Genomic DNA, 22,493 nt, shown 5'->3' with positions numbered 1-22,493 from the left:
ATACTTTTTTGTGACATAAAAAAGTCATGAACTAATTTATGAGGAAATGGATTGAGAGAAGATATTAGCTATTTTTAAAGGCAACACGAGATCTATTTTTAGAATATACTGTCTCAAAGCAACAAGAAAAAGATAGGCAAAGACAAATAAGCAAAGGTTTTGAATGGTCATTTTTCAGAAGAGGAAATCCGAAAGACTGTGAGTCATATAAAGAGATGCTCAGACTCATTGGTGAGAGAGATGAGGATTAGCATGCGGGGTCACTTTACTTCAATCTGATCGGCAAATATTAGAAAGCAGGGTGATGTCCAGCAGGGGTGTGTAGGAGATGGCAGAGGAGCCTTTGGAGGTGGGGGAGTGTGGCTTGGCACCAGCTTTCTGGAGGCATCTTAGTCGACTGTACTTGGTTGAATCAAGAGACATACATTCTTGACTCAGCACCCCTGCCTAGGTGTATGTACCCAGAGCCAGTCACATGCAGCCCTGTGAGGGGAGCCTGGTGGGAATGTCCAGGACAGGATGGAGGCAGGACAAGAAGTCTCAGGCAATCGGCCCATCCACTGTGGAGTGAACAAGTCGAACAGTCACAGGATGCCCAGTGTGTAACGTGGAGCAACAATGAGAGGAAACGAGGTTGACAAATACAGAGCCACATGCTTGGGTCTGAAGTCATAATGTTGAGTGAGGAAGTAAGTTGAGGAAAGATGCAAAAAGGCATTGGGGGAAATTAAAATGATGCCCTCAGAAATCGTGCCGTGTTTTATAAGGACCCACGCTATCATGCAGGTGGGCTGGGTGGGGTGGAGTAGACGGGAATGGGGGATGAAGAGTCTAGGGAAAAGTGAATAAACAATCAGCGCCAGAGAGGAACCTGGGCCTGGTCAGGAGGGAGATGGTGCTGAGGCTGAGAAATGTGAGGCAGCTGCCACCTGCCCCTGAGGTGCTGAGTGCTTGGGATCTCAGTCCCGTCCATCTCTCTGCAACCCCGCGGACTAGAGCCTGCCAGGTTCCTCTGTCCATGGGATTTCCCAGGTAAGATTACTGGAGCGGGTTGCCATTTCCTCCTCCAGGGGATCTTCCTGACCCAACCCTCATCTCCTGTGTCTCCTGCTTGGCCAGCGGTTTCTATACCACTTAGCCACCTGGGAAGCTCTGCAACTGAGGGTCAAGCCCCAAATGGAAATAAATAAACCCCAATGAGCTCCCAGCCAACCAACCAATGAAAGCAAAAGCACAAATAAAAAGTTTGGGTGGGAGGGGGGTTCATGTTTGGGAAGGCATGTACACCTGTGGTGGATTCATGTCAATGTATGGCAAAACCAATACAGTATTGTAAAGTAAAATAAAGTAAAAATAAAAATTAAAAAAAAAGGAAGAAAAAAAGTTTGTTTCAATGATATTATTAAACAATATATTTGTAAGAAAAGCTTCAATATCAATGGTCAACTTTCTGGATGTAGGCCTGCTTGATATTCTTCCTGATATTTTTTTCCTTCCCAATTTTTGATGCTGAATGTACATGACTTTTATATAAGAAAATGACTTCTGCAAATGAAGTGTGAGAGTATGTTTGATAGAAGAAGAGCAGGGGCTCAAGAAGCTTTGTACCTAAAAGGTGAGAACATTTCAAAAGAGGATGGCTCATTCGGCCATGTGATCTTTAGTTAGTGGGAATTCTAGGCTGCAAGGATTCTGTATTTGGGCTCAGAATAAAGCACGATGAGCCTCCTCAGCTTCTTAGCCCAGAGAAAAACACTGTGGACCCACCTCTGTGTCCATCTGTCTGGTCGCCATCCCTCGGTTGGTGGCTGTCAGTTGCTGGCTGGATTCTAGGATGGGCACCTATGTGCCCATCATGGTGCCATCATGGTTGGGAAGGGCGTCTTGCAGGGAACCTTGGCACTTTGGTCTCTGCTCGAAGTTTCCTACACTCCTGACAGACAAACAACAGACAAGCTTCTATTGTGCTGGGGGCCTGTCCTGCCCCAGCAGCAGAGTATGGCAACCGAACAGTCACAGGCACAAATAGCAGCACTTTCTCAGGGCTACTGATCTGGTAAATAGGCCTTTGGCCAGTTTTATGGGCTTCCCAGTGGCCCTAGCGGTAAAGAATCCGCCTGCCAATGCAGGAGACACAAGAGACACGGGTTCAATTCCTTGGTTGGGAAGATCCCTTGGAGGAGGGCATGGCAACCCCTGTCAGCATTCTTGCCTGGAAAATCCCATGGACAGAAGAGCCGGGAGGACTACAGTTCACGGGCCTGCAGAGAGTCAAACGGGGCCGAGCAACTGGGCACACGCACACGGCCTCTGTTCCTGTCCTCAGGCCTGCTGACCCCGGCTTCCCAGCTTGTAAACGTCGGCTTTGTGTGTACTAACAGAGAGGTTCTTTAAAGCTAACTTGGGGAGTTCAAGAGTCATTTTGAGGGTAAAGTTCTCTAAAAGTATTGAGTGTGAAGCTAATAATGCTGAGAAGGCAGAACTTGCACCCTTTTAGTCTCACGTGATGGAGTTAAAATAGAAGATATGGAATTACATGCCTCTGCAAATATCGAGAGACATTTACATGCTTTTTCTATTTACTCAGCATTCTTAAAGAGGAGTAGTGTCAGATAATAAAAAAAAAATAGGTTTGGTATTAAAGGTTTACATTTCAGCTGGACGTCTCATTGCCTGGGTGCCTTTTGGATCATCAGTTTCCTTACTTAAGCAGAGAAAATAAGAGTGCCCATGTCCCTTGTGAGGGAGTCTGTGTAAAACAGCCCAGGATGGTGCCGGGCAAATGTTGGACTGTCAGTATGAGCCACATCTAGGTTGGAACCTCTTTCTTCAGAAGTGTTCCTTATTTTAGTCAGTTTCAGATTCTTAGAGGAACCATCCGCTATAGGAACTAGGCTAAATGAGGATGATATTTCGTTCCACAATCAGCTTCATCAGAAAGTGTTGTGATGGGACTGTTCAGTTTTCTCTTTTGTTCTTAATTCAGATTTGCTTTGCTGAGGCATGGAGGCGAAAGATGTCTCGGAGACTGAAGACAGAGCTGAGGATCCAGGTTCCAAAACTAAAGGCCAGCCTGATGCTGCGCAGCCTGATTTCCCACCAGGAGGGCAGACCCCCGGCCCCACTGCCCTCTGGGAGACGCTAGAAAGGAAGTTTCTGGAATACCAGCAGTTGGCTCCCAGGAGCCCGGCTGAACAACAGAAGAGCCTGTTGAATCTTCTCCCACTGTTCCTAAAGGTTGGTATTCTAATTTTTGAAACTGTAAAAAGATGATACAGCACTCTGGGGACCCTTCTGGGATGATTGGAAGCTGGAGTCGGTGGTTTTAATATCATCACGAGTGGTCTCTGATTGGTTGCTTAGAGGAGAGTGTTGTGCTATTTAATAAAGATAGCAACACGGTTTATCTCCAGGGTGAGGATGGACTTGGAAAGGATGGACAGTTGGCTCTTGAGTATTACTGTCTCTTTAGTTAAAAAAGGACATTGTTCAACAGTGATATTGTTCAATCCCTGCTTAGGAGCCAGAGGAGAAACCTGCTCCTTTGGAAGCCAAGAAAGGAATCCGTGTCCTGACATGTGAGTGGCAGGGTGGCTGGAGACTCAACACCAGGGCCTGGGAGAGTCAGAACCTAAGCTGCGTCAATCACTCAAACTGAGATGTAATCAGTGGGGAGCAGCAGAGCAGTATTCCCTTCCTTGGCTGCAGACACACAGGAAAAGCCCAGCCTGTCCACTGGGTTGGCACTCTGGCTGGTGGCAGCTGAGAACAGTTTGGGTACAAGGAATTTTCTTTATTGTCTTGGAATAAAGTTCCTGCTAATGAGGTCTGCCTTGGAGTTGAGTGTGTTAAAGTCTAATTGTAGAGTTAAACAAGCCTCTTTTTTGAAGACTTAGTTTTTGCTTGACCATTGATTTTGGGATATTATTGCAAAATCCAGTATTTACATTCAAAGTATGGAGAATATGAGATACTTTCACATTTGAAAATAGACTTGGATATCCAGGTGGAGGCTTTGGTAGATTTTTATTGGGAAATCCCTTTGCTAATATGTTTCCTCTAACCTATTAACCAGAAATACTTAATGATTTCCAAAGATGACTCAGAATTTTCTTGGGATCATATTTATAGGATGCACTGAATACTTAGGCATGCCTTTCTGTAAAAAATTGCTAAGTAACTTACTGTCTATGAATTCATAATTTTCCCCGTGTTTTGGACGAGTATGTTCCATATATCCCATTTTGCAGATTGGATAACTGATGCATAGGGAACATACTGGAAAAGAGCAACTAGATAAAGAGAGGCCACTTAGGTTTCTCATTCCCAGCCCTTCCTGTTTTGATGACTCCAACTTCTGGGAGGCAATTTTACCCAGTTCTCAGATCAACTTTGCCTTAAAAAGGAAAAATGTGAGAATCGCTGCCCCTCACCCACCAAGTCACTGGGAAAGCGTATGGGTTCGGCCATAGCACTGTATCATTCCCACCCCTCTGAGTAGCCCTAGCTCTGATGAAAGGCTCTGCACCTGGGAGCCAGGGCTTCATACCTCTTTGCCTCTCTCCAGATTGTTGATTTGAGAATTCATTCTTTTGTTGTACAAATATTTGGGCTTCCCGAGTAGCCCAGATGGTAAAGAATCTGCCTGCAATGCAGGAGACCCAGTTTTGATCCCTGAGTTGGGAAGACCCCCTGGAGAAGGGAATGGCTATCCACTCTAACATTCTTGCTTGGAGAATTCCATGGACAGAGGAGCTATTTATTGAGTTCCTATAATCTCTTTTGGGCCTGGTGCTATGAAAGTAAGGAAGACCAATAGAGGTTTTACCTGTAACTGTCCAGAACAGAGGATACTGAGTAGGACCTAAAATGGTTTGTTTGGCTTCTAGGAATTAAAAATGAATTCAGTTCAGTCACTCAGTCATGTCCAGCTCTTTATGACCCCATGGACTGCAGCACGCCAGGCTTTCCTGTCCATCACCAACTCCCAGAGCTTGCTCAAACTCATGTCCATCGAGTCAGTGATGCCATCCAACCATCTCGTCCTCTGTCGTCCCCTTCTCCTCCTGCCTTTAATCTTTCCCAGCATCAGGGGCTTTTCCAAGGAGTCAGTTCTTCACTTCAGGTGGCCAAAGTCTTGTAGTTTCAGCTTGAGCTTCAGTCCTTCCAAGGAATAGTCAGGACTGATTTCCTTTAGGATTGACTGATTTAATCTCCTTGCAGTCCACGGGACTCTCAAAATTGAATTCATTCAAAAATGAATTGGTGCCATTTCTTCAAAGTGGAAAGTTTTCATGTGAGACTCAGATTTCAGATTCCTCTGAAAATATTTGTAGCTCCAATAGTGATAATTGGATGGAGACGGTTGGGGCACCTCTTTAAACAGAAAATGGCCTTGGCCTCTTAGTTTACCCTAGTCCCTCACTCTCTAATACACCCAAGCCACATCACTGATCTGTGCTACCTGATCCTATATACACACTGACCTCATGGATAGCTAGTGGTCCCTATTAACCTAACATCAATATTGGTTCCTGTTTCCCAAACCCTTTCCTCATTACAGGAAGAACGATGGCCCTATTGTTGAATACATGGGATTTGGAGTCAAACAGCAGGGCTCCAGACCAAGCTCCACTGCTTATTAGCTGAGCATCCTTGAGCAAGCTACTAAATTTTACTGAGCCTTCATTTCCTCATCTGTAGAGTGGAATCAGTACCACTTTGCTGGGATACTGTGAGGGGAGATCAGATGGGGGTTGTAAAGTCCACAGCACATGGAACGTAGACATGGTGCCCATTCCCTAGCACCAGTCTCCCGGAAACTGACTACACATGTACGGCTTGAAATCCTATTAGTTACCATGATCCCCAAAACTGCTGACAAAATCTGCCATGTTTTGGATCTCTCGAGCCCACCTCTGATGAGCCCTGTAGAGGCAGACTGTCACCAGCTTTTTCTTTCTTTCTTTTTGTTATCCTTTTCTTAAAATCTATATCCTTTTAAGGCCCATATGTCTACAAACCTGCTCTTCCTATTAAGTTCTGACCAATAAAATCCTGCCAGAACTATAGCTCTCAAGCTTCTTAATTAAGAATTGTTAGCAGAAAGGAACATGGGGGAGGTGGGAAGTTGGTTTTTCTTGGGGGGAGGGGTTGTAGTGCAGATAAAATCTGAGCTGTAGATGAAGCCCGAGTATGGCCATTGGATTACAATGTAGGAAGTCAAGCTTGTAAACACTTCCTTCTGAATTGTATATCCATAAAACAGAGTTCTTTAAGTTTGTTTGCAAAGAACCCTCTTAGCAGCGTCAGGACTTAAAAGCCGTCTCCCATGGCGGGTGGCCAGTCAAGACTTTCCTGGGTCTCCTTGAGTTCAGAAAGACTGCCACTCCTTGCACTCGTGTTGTTTAGGGAGGTGACTCCAGAATGGTGCAGACAAGGAGGTGGTTTTATTGGATCACGCAGGAAGCAGCACAGAGCCGGTGACTTCCCAGGGTGCAGAGTGGTGCTGGCAGGAAGGATTCAATGGACCATTGTTCTTTCCCTGCCAAGAGCCTTGGGCTTTGGTCTTTCTGAAACCTTCCTATCACAAGCTCTTAGAGCAAGAGAAGGCCTTCCTCTGACAAGTATGGGCAGGTCCTGTTGGCCTTCCGTTAACTTTGCTTTAGGGAAAAGGGAACCATTCGCATCCTCTCATTGCATATAGATATTGGGCAATAATAGATGGAGAAACTAGAGTCACAGGTGTAGTTGTTGAAGATTGTCCTTAGAGTATGTACTTTGAGAGAAAGCAGGCAGCTAGACGATGGGGAATCCTTGGCAATTAGTGTAAAATTCCTCCCTGTCTGGGACAGACAATCTCAGGGGTGGGATGACATGGGGGAAAAGGCAACTCTATGCATTTGGTAGATTAGGGATACTGATAATAGGTTCACACTGCTCCCTTCAAGAGGTGACATCTGTGTCCCCTCCCCTGGAACCTGGATGGGTTTGTGATGGCTTGACTAATTGAATGGGGCAAAAATGACATTTCCGGGCTCAGGTCTCAAGAGAATTGTAGCTTCTCCCTGTCACTTGGAATACTTGCTCTTAGACCCCAGCTGCCATGCTGTGAGGAAGCCCAGGCAGCCCTGAATAAAAGCCCATGTGGAGAGAACCGAAGCTCCTGACATTGCGGCTGCGCTGCTACTGATAGCCAGCACAGTTTTCCAGCCATGTGAGTGTGCTATCTCGGATCTCTTAGCCCTTGTTCACCACCCCAGCCGAGGGAAGCAGAGAAAAGCTGTTCCTGCTGAGCTCTGCCTGAACTGCAGGTCCATGAGAAAAATAAATGATTGCTGTTATTTTAAGCCACTCAATTTGGGCTTGTTTGTTATACAGCAATAGATAATCAGAACAGTGGGTAACACAAGCAGGAATCCATTTATTTCCTAGTGCTGGGGATTGGAATTAAAACTAAGTCAGTTGTATTTGTGTATGTGTGTGTGTGTGTGTGTGTGTGTGTGTGTGTGTGCATAGGTACTCTTAGGCTAACTGCTCAGCCAGTGGTACACAGTTTATACTGTTGGATGTGGTCAATTATTCTTATACAAACCCAGCATGGACTCAACTGACTATGGAAGAGAGAGAAGTGACATTAAATATAATAACAAGGGTGACCAAGAGTTATTTCCGAGTGTGGCATCCAGAGGGGAGGGTGAGGATAAATACGCCTTCTTGTTCATCTCTGGCCCTAATCCACTTCAGAGTGGGGCCTGCCACAAGGTTTATTCCCTTCTCAGGGGAACACTATTTTTGTTATGTTAATGAACTTTTGATGCATCACTTTTTTTTCTGCTTACAAAGGAGAGAATTAGCAGGGGAAACTCATGTAAAGTCTCTGAAATGTTTTGAGTTTACTTAAAGGCCAAATCATCAAACTTTGCAGCAATGAAGAGATAGCAATATGGCAGTCACGCTTGAAAACTGACCAGGTTCTCTGTCTTTCAAAGCCAAGGTTTTCTCTCATTTCCTCTAGAGCTGCTGTCATTCCTTATGCTCTGGAGACCAGAGCATCACTTTCTTCTTCTTTTTTCCATGGGAGGGGACAGCCGCAAGACATGATGGTGCAGCACAGAGAATGTAAGTGAATAAAAATTTTTTAAAATATTGAGCAATATTCTCCCAGCATGCAAATCCCAATTTGGGGAAAAAATTAGTTCCTTTTGAAAGTCGCCTTAACTCTTCGGGGTCTCCATGGTACCATTCAGTAAATGATTGCCTCTGTGCATTAAATAGCACCCCAATGGCCCGAAAGAGTTCATGGGGCCTCCAGAAGTAGCCATCATGGTCCCAGGAAGGAGTGTGAGCCTTGGGAGAATCTGGCTGAGTGTACAATTACTATTCAGCTCACAGTGGCCCAATTAGCTTTATTGTAGAGTGCCTCCTGGAGTCCCACTGCTCAAAGACAGTCTCAATGCCTCTGAGTCAACTGCCTGCAAATCAGCCTTTTGAGGGTTTGCCAGCGCTGGGAGGAGGCACGGACATTTGTTAGGAAGATATCATAGAGTTCTTAGTCCTGGGGAAGGAAATAATGGTACCACTGAAATTCCCAGCCAGGAGGACTGACGTTTCTCTCCAGAGATGAACTTTTCCAGGTGATAGCTGGTTTCCAGGCGGTAGCCATACATTTCGTAGACAGGCACATGCTATCTTGGTATGTGTGAGATAATTCAGCTCTTCACTCTGCTGCTTAACTGGTTATCTCAGGTTACTGTCTGGTTCTGCCTCAGTTTCTGTAAAGTGGGAATAATAATAATACCAATCCCAAAGGTATGTTACATGGATTAGTGAAAACGATGCATGTCAGTGCTTGTCACAGCATTTGGCACAAACCCAGCAACACATTTGGCCATTATTCTGCATAATGTGGGTCCCATCATCATACATTCATGTATCAAATATTTGTTGGAGGTCTCCTATGTAAAATAGTGCTTGAAATTCACCTAGTTGTTTTTGTAGTTTTAGCAAAGTTCTGATATACTGTTTATTTGCTTTATTTTATTTACAAAGGAAAGGTGTGACTGTGTTCATTTATAGGGCTGAACAGTTTTTAACTATTTCAGATACAAAGTTTTGTTCAAATCAAAATAAATAGCCAGGTACTCACCACCCATATGGGCTTCCCAGGTGGTGCTAGTGGTGAAGAACCTGCTTGTCAAGGCAGGAGAAGTAACATGCAGGTTTGATCCCTGGGTCAGGAAAATCTCCTGAAGGTGGGCATGGCAACCCACTTCAGGATTCTTGCCTGGAGAATCCCATGGACAGAGGAGCCTGAAGGGCTACAGTCCACAGGGTCACAAAGAGTCAGACAGGACTGAAGCAACTTAGCATGCACACATGCACCAGCCATATAAAAGAAATACAGCATTTCGGATAAACTAAAGCCACCTGTGTGTAAATTCAAGCACTTATTCCCCTTCTGCTCACTCCCACCGGTAACTCCCAACCTGCTGAATTAACATGCCCTGTGCGAAATGATAGATAAAGAGACAGCAAGTTGTAAAAGTATATTATGGTATCATTCTAAGATACCTATAAAACTGTATGTAAATTATACAATAATATGGGTGTATTTTTATAACCATAAGTAATAATATCATGTAGTTTGTGTATAGTCTCACAAGTTTTTGTAGATTCAAACTGTAATATCCTTTCACAGTTTGCTTTCTCCACAACATTCTATTTCTGGGATTTATCTGTATTGATACAGCTCTATTTCTTTTTTCTTTTTCAGTGCTATGTGATATCCTTGTATAAATTTGTCACAAATCATTCATTATCCTACTGATGAACATTAATTTTTTCCCAATCAAAAATAACATTGCATAGATATTTCTTGTTCATATCATCTGTGCACACATGTCAGCATGTTTAGGGATATGCTTAGAGACGTCTCTCTAGCACTGGAATTGCTGGGTGGTTGGACATGTGCCCCCTTAGCTTTATTTAATCATGTTAGATGCTTCTTCAAAGAGGTTCTTTCAAGTAACTCTCCAGCATAGGGTAGGGGGGTTTCATGGTTCCTCACTTTCCCTACATTTGGGGTTGTCAGATTTTTCATTTCTGCTAACCAGAAAAGTATAAAATATCTTCTTGCAGTTATAGTTTGCATTTCCCTGATTATTAGTAATTTTCTATTTATCTTTCAATAAATTGTTTGTTGCTTCATTTGCCTGTTTTTAAAAAATCAGCCTTTTAAAAAATTAATTTATAGGGGTCTAAATACCGGCCTTTTGTCAGTTACATGCATTACAAATATTTTCCCCCAATCTGCAGTCTGCGTCCTTGTTTTGTATGTAGTGTCTTTCTATATCAAGAAGAGTTTTAAAGGTTTTAACTTTTAAACAAACGTAGTATCTGTTGCAAGGAAACACACTGAGAATGATTTCCCTTTAGAAATTTTGTGTCTTTCTCACCCTTTCTAGAAGAAGGATCTCAGCTTTAAAAAAAATTGGTCAGGCCTTTGGGAAGGAATATAATTTCACATGGCTGGTGAGTGGGAGCAGTGGATGACAGTCTGGCAAACTGCATTTCATAGTGGCCTCTAATTGCCAGGAATGCACACAACAGCTTACCTCCCTGGTGGGAACCTGGGGTCAGGAATTGCCAGGAACTCAAGTTCGGGGCCAAGGATAGTCACTCTGCTCTGTACTCAGCCTGTGACGACACGGGAGAACAAAGGGAAAGGACTCACATGCAAAGCAGACCTGGGAACAGGATTACTATGGAAACTGGAGGAAATTCTGGAGCGAGTCTGGCATCCCAGGCAGAATTGTAAGACTTCTATTAAATAGTATTTTAAACAATAATCAGGGAAAGTCTGAGGAAAAAGAAGACCATACATTGACATGAATCCACCACGGTTGTACATGCGTTTCCAAACATGAACCCCCCTCCCACCTCCCTCCCCATATATGTCAATGTATGGCAAAACCAATACAGTATTGTAAAGTAAAATAAAGTAAACATAAAAATTAAAATAATAATAATAATAAAAAAGAAGAAGAAGACCAGATTGGATAGAGATGAAAGGGACAGATAAGAGAGGATTTAAAGGAAATTAAAAGAAATGGGAGACTAAAAACAATGACAGCAACAAGTTGGACTGGGGAAGGATTTCCTAAGCTTGGAGCTAAATCCAGAAAGTAAAGGAGTGGACTGAGAAATTTCATTTCATAGGAATTTCAGATTTCTGTACAGTTTACCAAGCAATACCACATTTAAAGATGAAATGACAGAGTCCGAAAAATTGAGATAATGTTATAGGCCAAAGGTTAATGATTTCTGTACATAAAAAGATTTTAAAAATAGATAAGAAAATAATGAAAAACCTAACAGAATAATAGGCTAAGAGTAAGAACAGACAATTCAAAAGGCATTAAAAGTGTTCATCCACTCTAGTTACCCAAAGACTGCAACTGAAATGAGATATTTTTTCTTCTGTAAGTTTTCTTATTTAGGATGAAAAAGCACCACAGTGCTCGATGTTGGTGTGGGTGGGGAGAAATCAGCCCTTTTCCAGGGAGCCCTTGGAGGCTAATCTGGTACTTTTTCTGGAGAGTGAGTTAGTAGTTAGTAATAGGTACCAAATCGCTAAAAAAAAAGGGAAAAAAACACTCTTTTAATTGGATAGTATCACTGGCTCAATGGACATGAGTTTGAACAAGTTCCAGGAGATAGGGAACAACAGGGAAGCCTGGTGTGTTGCGGCCCATGGGGTTGCACGAAAAGGGTCGGACACGACTGAGCGACTGAACAGCAATGGAAAATCCCACTCTTTAAAATCTACAATTCTATCTTTCAGAATTTATCTGAAAGAAATACTTGCACTACCAAACTAAAACATTTGCACGAGGTTTGACAAGAGTATAAGAGGAGAATCAGGGAGACCCAGCAGGTGATGGTGAGGAAGGGGAGGGAGGAGGGACCTAGAGAGTCCCTCTTGGAATTTCCTAGGAGAGCAGGTGAGTGCTCGGTGCGGCCATTCCCTGAGACAAGAAACATTGGGTTTGGGGGGAAGGCAACGGGTTCAGTAAGGCGTGTTTGGTGTTTCAGGAGCGTGAGTTCAGGGGAGATGCCCAGAGTCAAAGCTGGGTGTGTTTGGATCTCAGCATGAGTTGAAGAATTCCTAGGCACTAGTGTAGAGAGACAGCGGGAGCTGGAGTGTGGGTGATTCAGCGGCTTTCCGTGAACCCGAGAAAGCGACTTAGGCTGGCAGGGTGGTGATTCTGATGCCTGGCTTTGTAGCTTTGACATCACTGAGTGAATCCTGCATGTTGCGCTTCAGGCCTGGGAACACTCCGTGGGGATCATCTGCTTTCCCAGTCTTCAAAGGCTGGCTGAAGATGTTTCCAACCAGTTTGCCCAAGAAATACAGAAGGCGCTTGTGGGAAAGCCTGCAGGTAAGAGACGAGCTGTCCTGGAGAACTTCATGGAGCGCAAAGCAGCTCTGCGGGCCCCTCCCAGGCCTCTGGCTAAGCCCCTCTCTGCTTTCTAGGGGAGTTAGAGTAGAGCCTTTGAACATGTACAGCAGGCCAGGTTCTGACCTTGAGGACCCTGGAGAACAAAAGAAAAGGCCAGAAGAGGGAAGAGAAGGGGAACTTGGGAAAATTTGCTGCTTTTGGGAGGGACACACAGATGCACACACTCACACCACTGGCCCTACCCTATATGTGTGTGATATATATACACACGCACATACACACACACACATACACACACACACATACACACACACACGCTGCTCCCCCCCAACACACACATACACATACACACACACATACACACAAAACCAAAGCCAAGCAGATTTCCTGCTACAGGTCTCCTGACTCACATGCTTTCCTTCATGGAGGTGGACCCCCAGAGCCTGGGCTATGAGGCTGAGAGCAGAAGGAGATTCCAGGGAGAAGGAATAGCTTGAGCATGGTGTAGATGGAGGAATCCCTGCGACAAAACGGGCTGTGTGACATAGAAAGCGGGGAGAAGACACTGGATTGTGGCAAGTCCAATTGCTGAGGAGCGTGTTCTTATTATTTAGCAATAGGGAGCCACTGATGGTTGTTGAACAGGGACGATGGCATAATAAAAGCTGCCCTCCAAGGAGATTAATGCTGACAGAGTGTGAAATGTTTGGTATAGATACAGGCATCACTGCCGGGCGTGCAAGAGGTAGACGTGCCGTGAGGGTGCTGAGGCAAACCTTAGGGAGAGAGGGGCCCAAGCAGGGGGAGCAGGGTGACCTGGCGACTGCACCGCCCTGCTGGTGACCTTTCTCTCCTCCCCACTGTTGCCAGAGCAAGCTCGGGTAGCAGCTGGGAAGCTGCTGCGATGGAAGGGAGACGCGGACGTGGATCAGGATGGTTACCTACTCCTGAAGTCGGTGTACGTGCTCACGGGGACAGATTCCGTAAGTTCCAGGCCCCACTGGCCCCGCCTCCCTGCCTGGGCACTTCTCACCAATGTCCCAGCACAGGGCAGTGGAATTTCTCAAGGGTGCTTTCTTTCCACGAAACTGACTGATTGCTTTTCCTCCTCTGCGCCCCTTGGATAAAGAACGGGGGCTTCAGAGTCTGAAATCCTGCCTATTCACATCCTGCCTTTTCACCTCGTGTGCTGCCTTGAACCAATGATTTGATTTCTTTGCATCTCTGTTGTGCTGTTACTTTTAAAATTAGAGATAAGAATGCTTCCGCTCTAGGCTTAGTGTGAGGATCAATGATGGGTGGTGTGCAGACTCCATTTCCTGTGTGTCAGGGCAGGGCTGGGTACATGCCATGCTCTGCACAGTTAATCCTCCCAGGACCCCAGGAGTCAGATTACAGTGAGGCTGCACTGGGGACAGCAATCAGGTTTGCCTGTGATGTGCAGCCTCTCTGACTTGATGCTTTGAGCCACTGCTCTTTACTGCCTCCTGCTGAACTCAGACTAAAGGAGCCAGGCCTGTGGGCACCTGCCCCGAGCCGCACCAGAGATGAAAACGGCTGCTATTCCTTCTTACCATCCAGGCCCCATCCTGGCTGTGTTCATCCCACCATGGGAGTGGGGACCTGGAGTGCTCTGCCGATGACTGGTGGCCTCTCAGGCAGAAGCAGCCCCCAGAAGCTGTGGCCATCAGCATAAATGACCCAAAGTCCTGTGCAGGGCAGGTCCAGAGGCTCCTCTGTCTAGTGAGAGTGCCCACTGTGAGTGTCCTGGCGCCCAGACTAGGAACAGCAGGGAACCAGGCTGGAGTGGTGGCTGCCCTCTGGCTAATGGTGAACACGGGCATCTGACGGGCATTTGGAGATAGCACCAGGAAGCGGGAGAGGAACACGGCAAACAGTTGCTCACCAGCAGGAGGACCACCCACCTGACATTTCCTCTCTGTGAACCTCCTGGACCACCGTCCGGGACAGTGACCTGGAGCACAGGGTGCGGGCTCGTCACCCCCTGAGGAAGGCCTATTTTCAGCGTGAGCAGTAAAAATTAACCTAAAGCCTTGCTTTCTGCTGGGAGGAGTCTGCCTCCAAAGCAGCGAGAGAGTAAGCAGTTGGCTTTCTGGGGAGATGGTGCAGTTCAGAGCACAGGAAGAGACACCCTGAGTGTGGCCACGCAGGGGCATGTGCCCAATACAGGGGGCAGACCCTCCCTGCAGTGAAAACCTTTAGGCAGCAGCAGCCTGGTGCTGGCCCAGACTGTACATTCTTCCTTTCTCTTTTCTGACATACCCACCGCGTCTGTGAGCTTAGCCCATAGGGTGGGATATTGCGTACTTTATATTAGCCACACACGTGCTCTCTCACGCTCATGTATGTGCGCACACGTGGGGAGGTTACAGTGCGGTAATAGCGGCGGAGCTGCAGGCAGAGCCCGCGGAGAGAGGCCCTGTGGCCTTGCACACTCGGGCTGATCCCTCTGTTCCTTGTCTCCTGTCTGTCTGGCAGCCCTGGGGCTGTTGAGGTGTGTGGCTCTCTGGGTTATTGGTCCTCACCTATAGGGCTGTTTGGGTCAAGCTGAGGTCTTGGATCTGAGCAAGGGGATGGAAAGGGCCCTGATCATGTCCTTAATTCAGATGCTTGAACTTGTTCTCTGCCACCTCTTCCTGACTGAGTTTCCAGTTCCCTCATCAGGAGGAAACCTGTCAAAATCAGCAGTGTGATTGCCAGGAATGCCCTTGATTTCTGCTCCGCAGCAGCCCTCCCCCTTCCTTCCTATCATCTCTCTATCACGTAAAAGATACGTCTACCTAGCACATAATACACGCTTTATGTAAACTTAATCTTCACAGCTGTCCCACTGGCCCTAAAATTGTCTCCATTCCTAATTGAGAATGTGTCGCCCAGAGAGAGGAAGTGGCTTCCCCAAGTTCGGGGCTGAAAGAAGCGAGCTGGATGGCCTCTCCCGTCTGGGTCGGGAGCTGCGCTCTGCAGCCCTGGTCACGTCTGAACTTCCCTTGCAGGAGACGCTGGGCAGAGTCGCTGAGTCTGGGCTCCCAGCCCTGCTCCTCCAGTGCCTCTACCTGTTCTTTGTCTTTCCTCTGGAAAAGGATGAGCTTCCTGAGAGTGATGTTCAAGTTCAGAGGATGTTTGTGCAGGTGAGTGGGGGGAGGGCTGGACTTCCTGGGCCAAGACCAAGCTTCTTCTTGGTCCTCCAACCTGCTTCTCCAACCTCCTCTGGTCTGTCTCTTCCCCTAGCTCTGAGCCTCCTCTGTTCTCCTGGAGGGCCCGGCTCACCCCCTTCACCCCTAGGCTCTGCAAATGCTGTGGAATCCCATGCATTTGGAAGACAGAGTTTCTCTCCACCTCCTTGTATCTCTGTGTTGCCCTTGTTCTCTTTCAGAACACAGTGCTTCTCTTCCCCCTCTGCTTGGCTGCACCAACTTCTTGTCCTCCAGTCTGTGGTCTAGGGTCCTGCCCACCCTCCTGGGCACCTGGAACCTCCTGTCTCCGGCCCCTGCACCTCTGAGAACAAACTCGCTAAGCCCCCCTTGTGTAACTCTATAAGTGCTTGCTATGTACCAGCCTTGTGCCATAACCTTACACCCATCACCTCCCTGAGTCCTGTCTTTCATCACAGGATGTGCGTGGTATTGTCATCTTTATTCAACGTGACCTAAAGTACGGTGAGTAAACACGGGTCCAGAGTCCAAGTGTGGCTCAGTGGTAAAGAATCCACCTGCCAAGCAGGAGACGTGGGTTCAGGAAGATCCCCTGGAGGAAGCAATGGAAGTTTACTCCAGTATTCTTGCCCAGGAAATCCCATGGACAGAGGAGCCTGGCAGGCTATGGTCCGTGCGGTCACAAAACAGTGGGACGTAACTTAGCGACTCAACAACGATAAGGGTCATAGAGGAGGCGGGGGTGGGGGGCAGGGATCGGAACCTGGGAATCTGGCTTCTGAGACTGCGTTTACCCACTCTGTGGGGCCACCTCCATCTCTCCTCTCAGACGCCGTCTCAGGCCACTATCCCCTGTGGTGTGCTCACGTTATGACCTGTCTTTCCTATCTTCTCCGACTGGCAGAGGCTTTTCACGCAACTTCTCGCCTCTCTCCCCTTTACTGACGAGTTCTGCTTTCTCAGCTGCTGGCATGCTGTGTTCTCCAGAAAACTCCTCTGGCCTCTCCAGCGGAGGCGGGGTACTGCCTGTCTGCCTTCTCTTTGTGTCACACGGAGCAGGTACACAGGACCATTTGGGAACTGCCCGTGCAGCTGGCCCCTGAATGTGCACGTTCACAGCCGCGCCCACTTTAGACCAATGCTCAAGCCAGAATCCTCATTACCAGTCATCTCATGAGTTCTGCCGGATTCCACTTATGCCGGGTGTCCCCTAAGCTTCGATTGTTAGAAATATAGGCCTCACTTGCCCACACATAAATCATATTTTCAGTGATGGTCAGGACACAGGACTGGGTACGTAAACAAGTCTTCACTGTGTGGTCTCCACGTGCTCTGCAGGCAATTAATGCAGCCCTGTCTTCAGCTGCCCTCTCTACGTACGGACAGAATGTGAGCCACAGTGATACCACCTCAAGGCTCTTCAGAGCTTCCTTCTTTCATTCCGCAAAAATGTACAGAGCTCCTCTTGGGTGCATCTCTGTACTCGACCCGCACCCTCTCGTAGAGATGACAGAGAGATGGAGAAGCCGACTGGGGAGACCAATCGCATGAATAGAGGAGCAGGGTCAAGTTTTTTAAATGCTCTCATGGAAAACTGAGAGATGTGCTGGGAAATGAGAGCCAGGGGACCTGACTTATGGTTGAGCATAAATGGAGACACTTCTGAGGAAACGGCATTGAACCAGGGAGCTGAAGGTTGGGATGGAGATGTGAAGGGGGAGGAGACAGGAGAGGAGAAGAAACGGCTGGCCAAGTGAAGGGTCGCGTGGCCACAATCACCGGCCATCTTCAGGGGAGACCAGAAAAGTGGGTCTGTCCCCAGTTCCATGACTATCCAGCTGAGACTCCGTCACTGTGCAAAAAGGGGCTCAAGGATTTGGACAGAAAGAGCTTTCCATGTTCACCAAAGTGGAAGAGGGTCCCCGCAAGACCACCAAGAGCCACAAGGAGAGTGCCCAGGATAACATGAGGGAAGAGGCAGGGCTGGGCCATGCAGAACTCTGGGAGCCATATTAGGGTGTTTGGTTTCCATGCCAGTGCACAGTAGGTTTTCAGGAGGTAACCATAGCAACATGGGATGGGTGGGGGCAAGAAGTCCAGCTAGGAGGTTACAGGATAACGCTCGTAATCTTACGGAGAAGTAGAGGTTGAGTGCCAGCCAGGGATTCAGGAACACAGCTCTTTCTTTAAATCGCACTGTTAATTCTGTATTTTAATCACAGGCGGCATTTTCTGCATTTCTATTTAATAAGACACCTCTCTAAGTCAAGCACTCTTGTGTTATTCTGATGTGGAAAGGATAATCACTGCTTGTACTGGGTTAGGAGTCCACATTTTAGCCCTGCCACCTTTTTATAGGTGGCTGTTGACCATGCCAGTCTCAGGCAGAGGGTAATCAGCCACAATTCTATCTCTCCGGCTGAGACAAGGAAAAGTAAGGTACAAATTCATTGCAGGAAGGAGGCTTCCTAACCAGAGACTTTGTGTTTTCCCCCCTCAGATGTTGCTCAACATTTGCGGTGAGGCTCAGGGTCTGGAGGGACTTCTCTCAGGAAATGAGCTCCAGTCTCTCATGATTGCCACGACATGTCTTCGGGAGCACAGCTGCTACTTTTGGAAGGAGCCCACCTTCTGCGTGCTGAAGACCATCTCCAAGGCCCAGAATGTCGGCGTCATCCAATACCTGCAGGGTATGACCCTGGGAGACCAGGGACGGTCTGTGGGCACACTTTCTAGAATAAGACCGTGGCATGCCCTGGCAGCATTAGCACAGATTCCAGGGGTCCAGAAAGAGATGAACAAACAGGGTTTTCACTGATGTCCAATTATCTAGTAGGTGACCCTGTATTACTTGGGTCCATTAGTGACAGGGCTTTTACTGTTCATTTTGATGGTCCGTTGGAAGGAGAGGGAAAGGGCAACTTATTTACTACACATACTGCCAAACACATACTATGCTGAGCTCATTTGTATATTATCTAATTTTTTTGAGCTAGATATTGACAATTAATGCCATTTTGTAGTGAGGAAACAGATGATTAAGCGTGATAGAAGAATTTGCCAAGGCTCCCCAGCTAGTGAAGAAGAGAATCACATATTAAACCCGAGATGCCAATTCCGGTGCCTTGGGCTCTGCTCTGGACAGTGTGCATAAAAGTTAAGGACTTCGATTCTGAGGTTAGACAGCCAGGCTGTAGCCTCCTGCCCTGTCCCTCTAGCTGAGCGACCTTGGGCACTTTACTGCCTGTGTGCTCGAGTTCCTTTGTCTGTAAAATGGAGATAACAATCCCGCTGATCTCACTGGATTGCTGGGATGCATTAATGAGTTGGCATATTTGAAGCCCTCAGATAGCACCTGGCAGTGGGCACCCTGTTGGTCAGCATCCCAGCATCGTTACTTGGCTGTGATCCAAGGTTGCACCCTGAGGGAATCAATTCTTCTAGATGTCTCAGGACTTCCCTTAGCAGTGTCTGTCTCCCAAGGACTTGAGTAATGCTGGGAAGCACGGACACCACTGTGGCCTGCAGAATCTTGGGAAAATGTACTGGCCTCCTTTCAGGTGCTGGCCCACTGTGGGACAGGGAGGGAGGCTCTGCAAGGATGACTTGGATGAGTAGGTTCTGACAAAAGTCTTCAGCTGACCTTCCCACCACCGTTGTTCAGCTTCACCAGCTGAAGTGCCTCTTAGGAACACAACCGTCCATCTCTTGGGTTAACTCCAAGGGATCTGAGCCTGCCAATGTGACCTGCTGGTCCCCAAGCACTTGTCCCCTGACTTGTCTTCTTTCTGGGACCCCTTATAATAGAGTCAGGGGCTGAGAGCTGGGCACATACAAGTCTCCCCTCTTACTGTAACTGAGCCCTGGGATAAAACATCATCCCCAGTTCCATGACTGAAATTTCCCGACGAAGCTATGGTCCAGTGGTAATAGTGTAGAGCTGAGCCAGGCCTGAGGAGCTCAGCAACCCAGGCACCCCTCACAGACTGGAGTCAGAGGCTCCTGAGGAAAAGCTGCCTGCCTTGGTGCCAGGGGTCTCTCACTGTAGTCATTATTCTTAGCTGGGGGAAAAAAAAAAAAAAGCCATGTTATGGAGATCTGGTCACCTACAGTCCTGTGCCCAGGGCCCCTGCAGGGGAATGAGGATTTTCCACGGGCCTACAGGCTGAGGAGAAGGTCAGGAAGTGAGCGCCAGGCTGGTGTCTCCCTGCCCAGCCGGCAGCTCTCAGTGCTGCCCTGCACAGCATGCGGGCTTGGGATCGTGTCGGTGGCCTCGCAGGTGAGGGACTGAACGTGCCTTATCTCAAATTTTGAGAGACGCTTTTCCTGAACACTGGTGTGGCTTTCCTGGCATTCAGAAGAGGCTTCTCCTAACAAAAGAGCCCTAAAAGCAGTGATCCATTAAAATGCAAACCCAATGGCATCTTTCTGCTGACTCAGTTCTTCCCCTGGCTTCTCACAGCTCTGGGGTAAACAGTGCGTTCCATAGCAGGCCACACACCAGATGGACCATCTTCCTCCCTCTACCTTGTGGATCACGCTTCCAGGCTCCAACCCTCTGGATTCTTTAGTAGCTGAAACACACCCTCTTTTTGCCCTTCGTCTTCCCACGTGTTCATATATCCTTCCCTGCACTTTTCATCAAGCTGATTTCTGCACAGCATTGCTTCCTTAAGGTCTCCTGTGACACTCAGGTCTTGTGTCTTGCCTCTTGTTATCTAAAGGACCTGGATCCCTCTGCATGCTGGGAATTAGGGGCGGAGGGCTAAGAGATTTTCATCCTCTCTCTTTTTTACTTACTCTCCATCTGGGCCCCAGAGTGTGGCTCTCAGGATGACACTTCTCAGAGAGGAAGCTTCTTCTTGATCCAAGAGTCAGCAGAAGCATTTTAGATGAATTCTTATTCACATCTGGACATACAGCTTACAATCAGGTGGGGAGGGAATGGGCATGCAGCGAAGCCATGGTCTCTGAGCTCAGCATGGGTGTGTTTCCGCCTACAGCCATGGACTGCATCAAGATCTCCCTCCAGAACCTCTCCAGGCTTGTTGACACCCTCCCCGCTCCTGAGGTGAGCGAGGTAGTGAGCCTCGTCTTGGGCTTTGTGAAGGACTCCTATCCCATCTCCTCAGCTCTGTTCCTGGAGTTTGAGACCGGGGAGGGCTACCCTCTGCTGCTCAAAGTGTTACTTCGGTAAGTGGCTGCGTTTGGCGGGAAAGAAACAGTGGAAGCTGAGGTCCTCAGAATCATACATGGTGCTCTGGAGAAAGATATTGAGGCTTCTCAGAATGTCTTCTGAAATATGAATCTCCATAGAGCGTGTCCAGAGAGACTTTTATTGCAAAAGTAATTCAACGTGCAGCTGAGTTTGAAGTTAACTTCTCTAGGAAACCAATGGGTGAGCTCAATAAGAGTTTTACCAAGTCCATTTGGTAGCATACACGCCGGCACGCCTGCTAGTCTGACAGTCTCCTAGAGCCCACATCCTCTGTTGGAAGGCTTTCTAGGATGGCTGTGACGAGCTCTGCCTGTATGCTGTGGGGCTGGAAGTGCCCACAGGTCAGCAAACCCCAGGACTAGCCCCCTACCAATGACTGGTAGAAGCTGATGGATATACACCCGGCAAAGGTGACTGCTGCCACGGATGTCTCTGTCGTAGCAGTTCCTAAATATCTCTTTGCCCCTTGGGTGGGCTAGCTCTACTTTGCCTTCCAGAGTCCCCAGAAGGACTAAGCTCCAACTGCTCTTGCTTGGTGATGTTCTGGCTTCCTTCCATTCCCTGTCTCAGAGGGCCTTTCCCCTACTGTTATTCTCAAATTATTCATCCATGGGAAACACACAAAGGTGTGACTCAGCAAAGTCTGGGCTGATTTCCTCCACTCTGAATTGCTACGTCATCTTCAAGTTGGGTCCAGGGATTGGATAAACCAAGGGATGGAAGTGAAAGAAGCTTGCTGATGGCCTGAACTCTTCCGCTGGTCATGGGGAAGCTCTATAAGGGCACAGCCACAAACATTCCCTTGGCTTAGCTCTGAATATGAGCAGCGTTGCTCATCTGTAGGGTGCAGATTACCACTGTGCTTCACAGATTTTGCTACAGAGTCAGGCTTTTAGTCTAGAGGGATGACTCGGAGAAGGGGACTGACATCCCAAGGGAATGGGATTAGATGACAACATCAGAGGACCTTCCTCCAAAGGCACACACAGAATGGACATCCCTACGTGGTTGGTCTTAGACTCAGTCGTGTCTGCCTCTTTGTGACCCCATGGACTACAGCTCACTGTAGCTGTCCATGGGATTTCCCAGGCAAGAGTACTGGAGTGGGCTGCCATTCCTTTCTCCAGGGGATCTTACCAATCCAGGGATGGGACCCAGGTCTCCCGCACTGCAGGCGGATTCCTTACTGTCTGAGCCACCAGGGAAGCCCAAGGGATGTCTCTACGAGAATGCCATGTTTCACACGAGTCTGGACCATCACTGGCTGGTGACTGCTACCATGGATGTCTCTGTCACAGCAGTTCCTAAATATCTCTTTGGTTAAATGGCTGGTTGGTTTGCCACAGACTTCTTGTGGAAGGCAGGAGGGAAAATAAACTGTTCAGGGAATGTCAGAAAGGACCCATATCGGCTCATTTGTTTTCCTTTTCACCTTAATGTAAGTCAGTACTTTTACCCTTGACCTGACAATGAGGCTTAAGAGACCATTCTCCATGAGAAGAGCAAGGCAGCCCACTCACTACACATAAGTAGCTGCAAACAAAAGAAATACCCACCCTTGAAATAAGCATGAAGAAATCTAATAAAGCCCAATTATTTCCCATGATGTTTGTATTGTTGCTCTTCTGAAATATCAAA

General features: G+C 47.4%; 1 protein-coding gene across 1 annotated transcript in view; it reads left to right on the top strand.

The window, feature by feature from the left end:
* The window catches only part of WDFY4 (WDFY family member 4), a 253,777-nt gene that overhangs the window by 17,700 nt on the left and 213,584 nt on the right, over positions 1-22,493 (top strand). The window contains exons 2-7 of the mRNA XM_005699347.3: positions 2,987-3,237; positions 12,329-12,443; positions 13,335-13,447; positions 15,479-15,613; positions 18,138-18,327; positions 20,641-20,830. Of these exons, the coding sequence (XP_005699404.2) occupies positions 3,004-3,237; positions 12,329-12,443; positions 13,335-13,447; positions 15,479-15,613; positions 18,138-18,327; positions 20,641-20,830 (977 nt within the window). The 5' untranslated portion in view covers positions 2,987-3,003. The remainder of the gene's footprint in view (positions 1-2,986; positions 3,238-12,328; positions 12,444-13,334; positions 13,448-15,478; positions 15,614-18,137; positions 18,328-20,640; positions 20,831-22,493) is intronic.

The sequence above is a fragment of the Capra hircus genome, chromosome 28, assembly GCF_001704415.2.
Source record: "Capra hircus breed San Clemente chromosome 28, ASM170441v1, whole genome shotgun sequence".
Classification (NCBI taxonomy): Eukaryota; Metazoa; Chordata; class Mammalia; order Artiodactyla; family Bovidae; genus Capra; species Capra hircus.
This window is presented reverse-complemented; position numbering and strand designations above follow the sequence as displayed.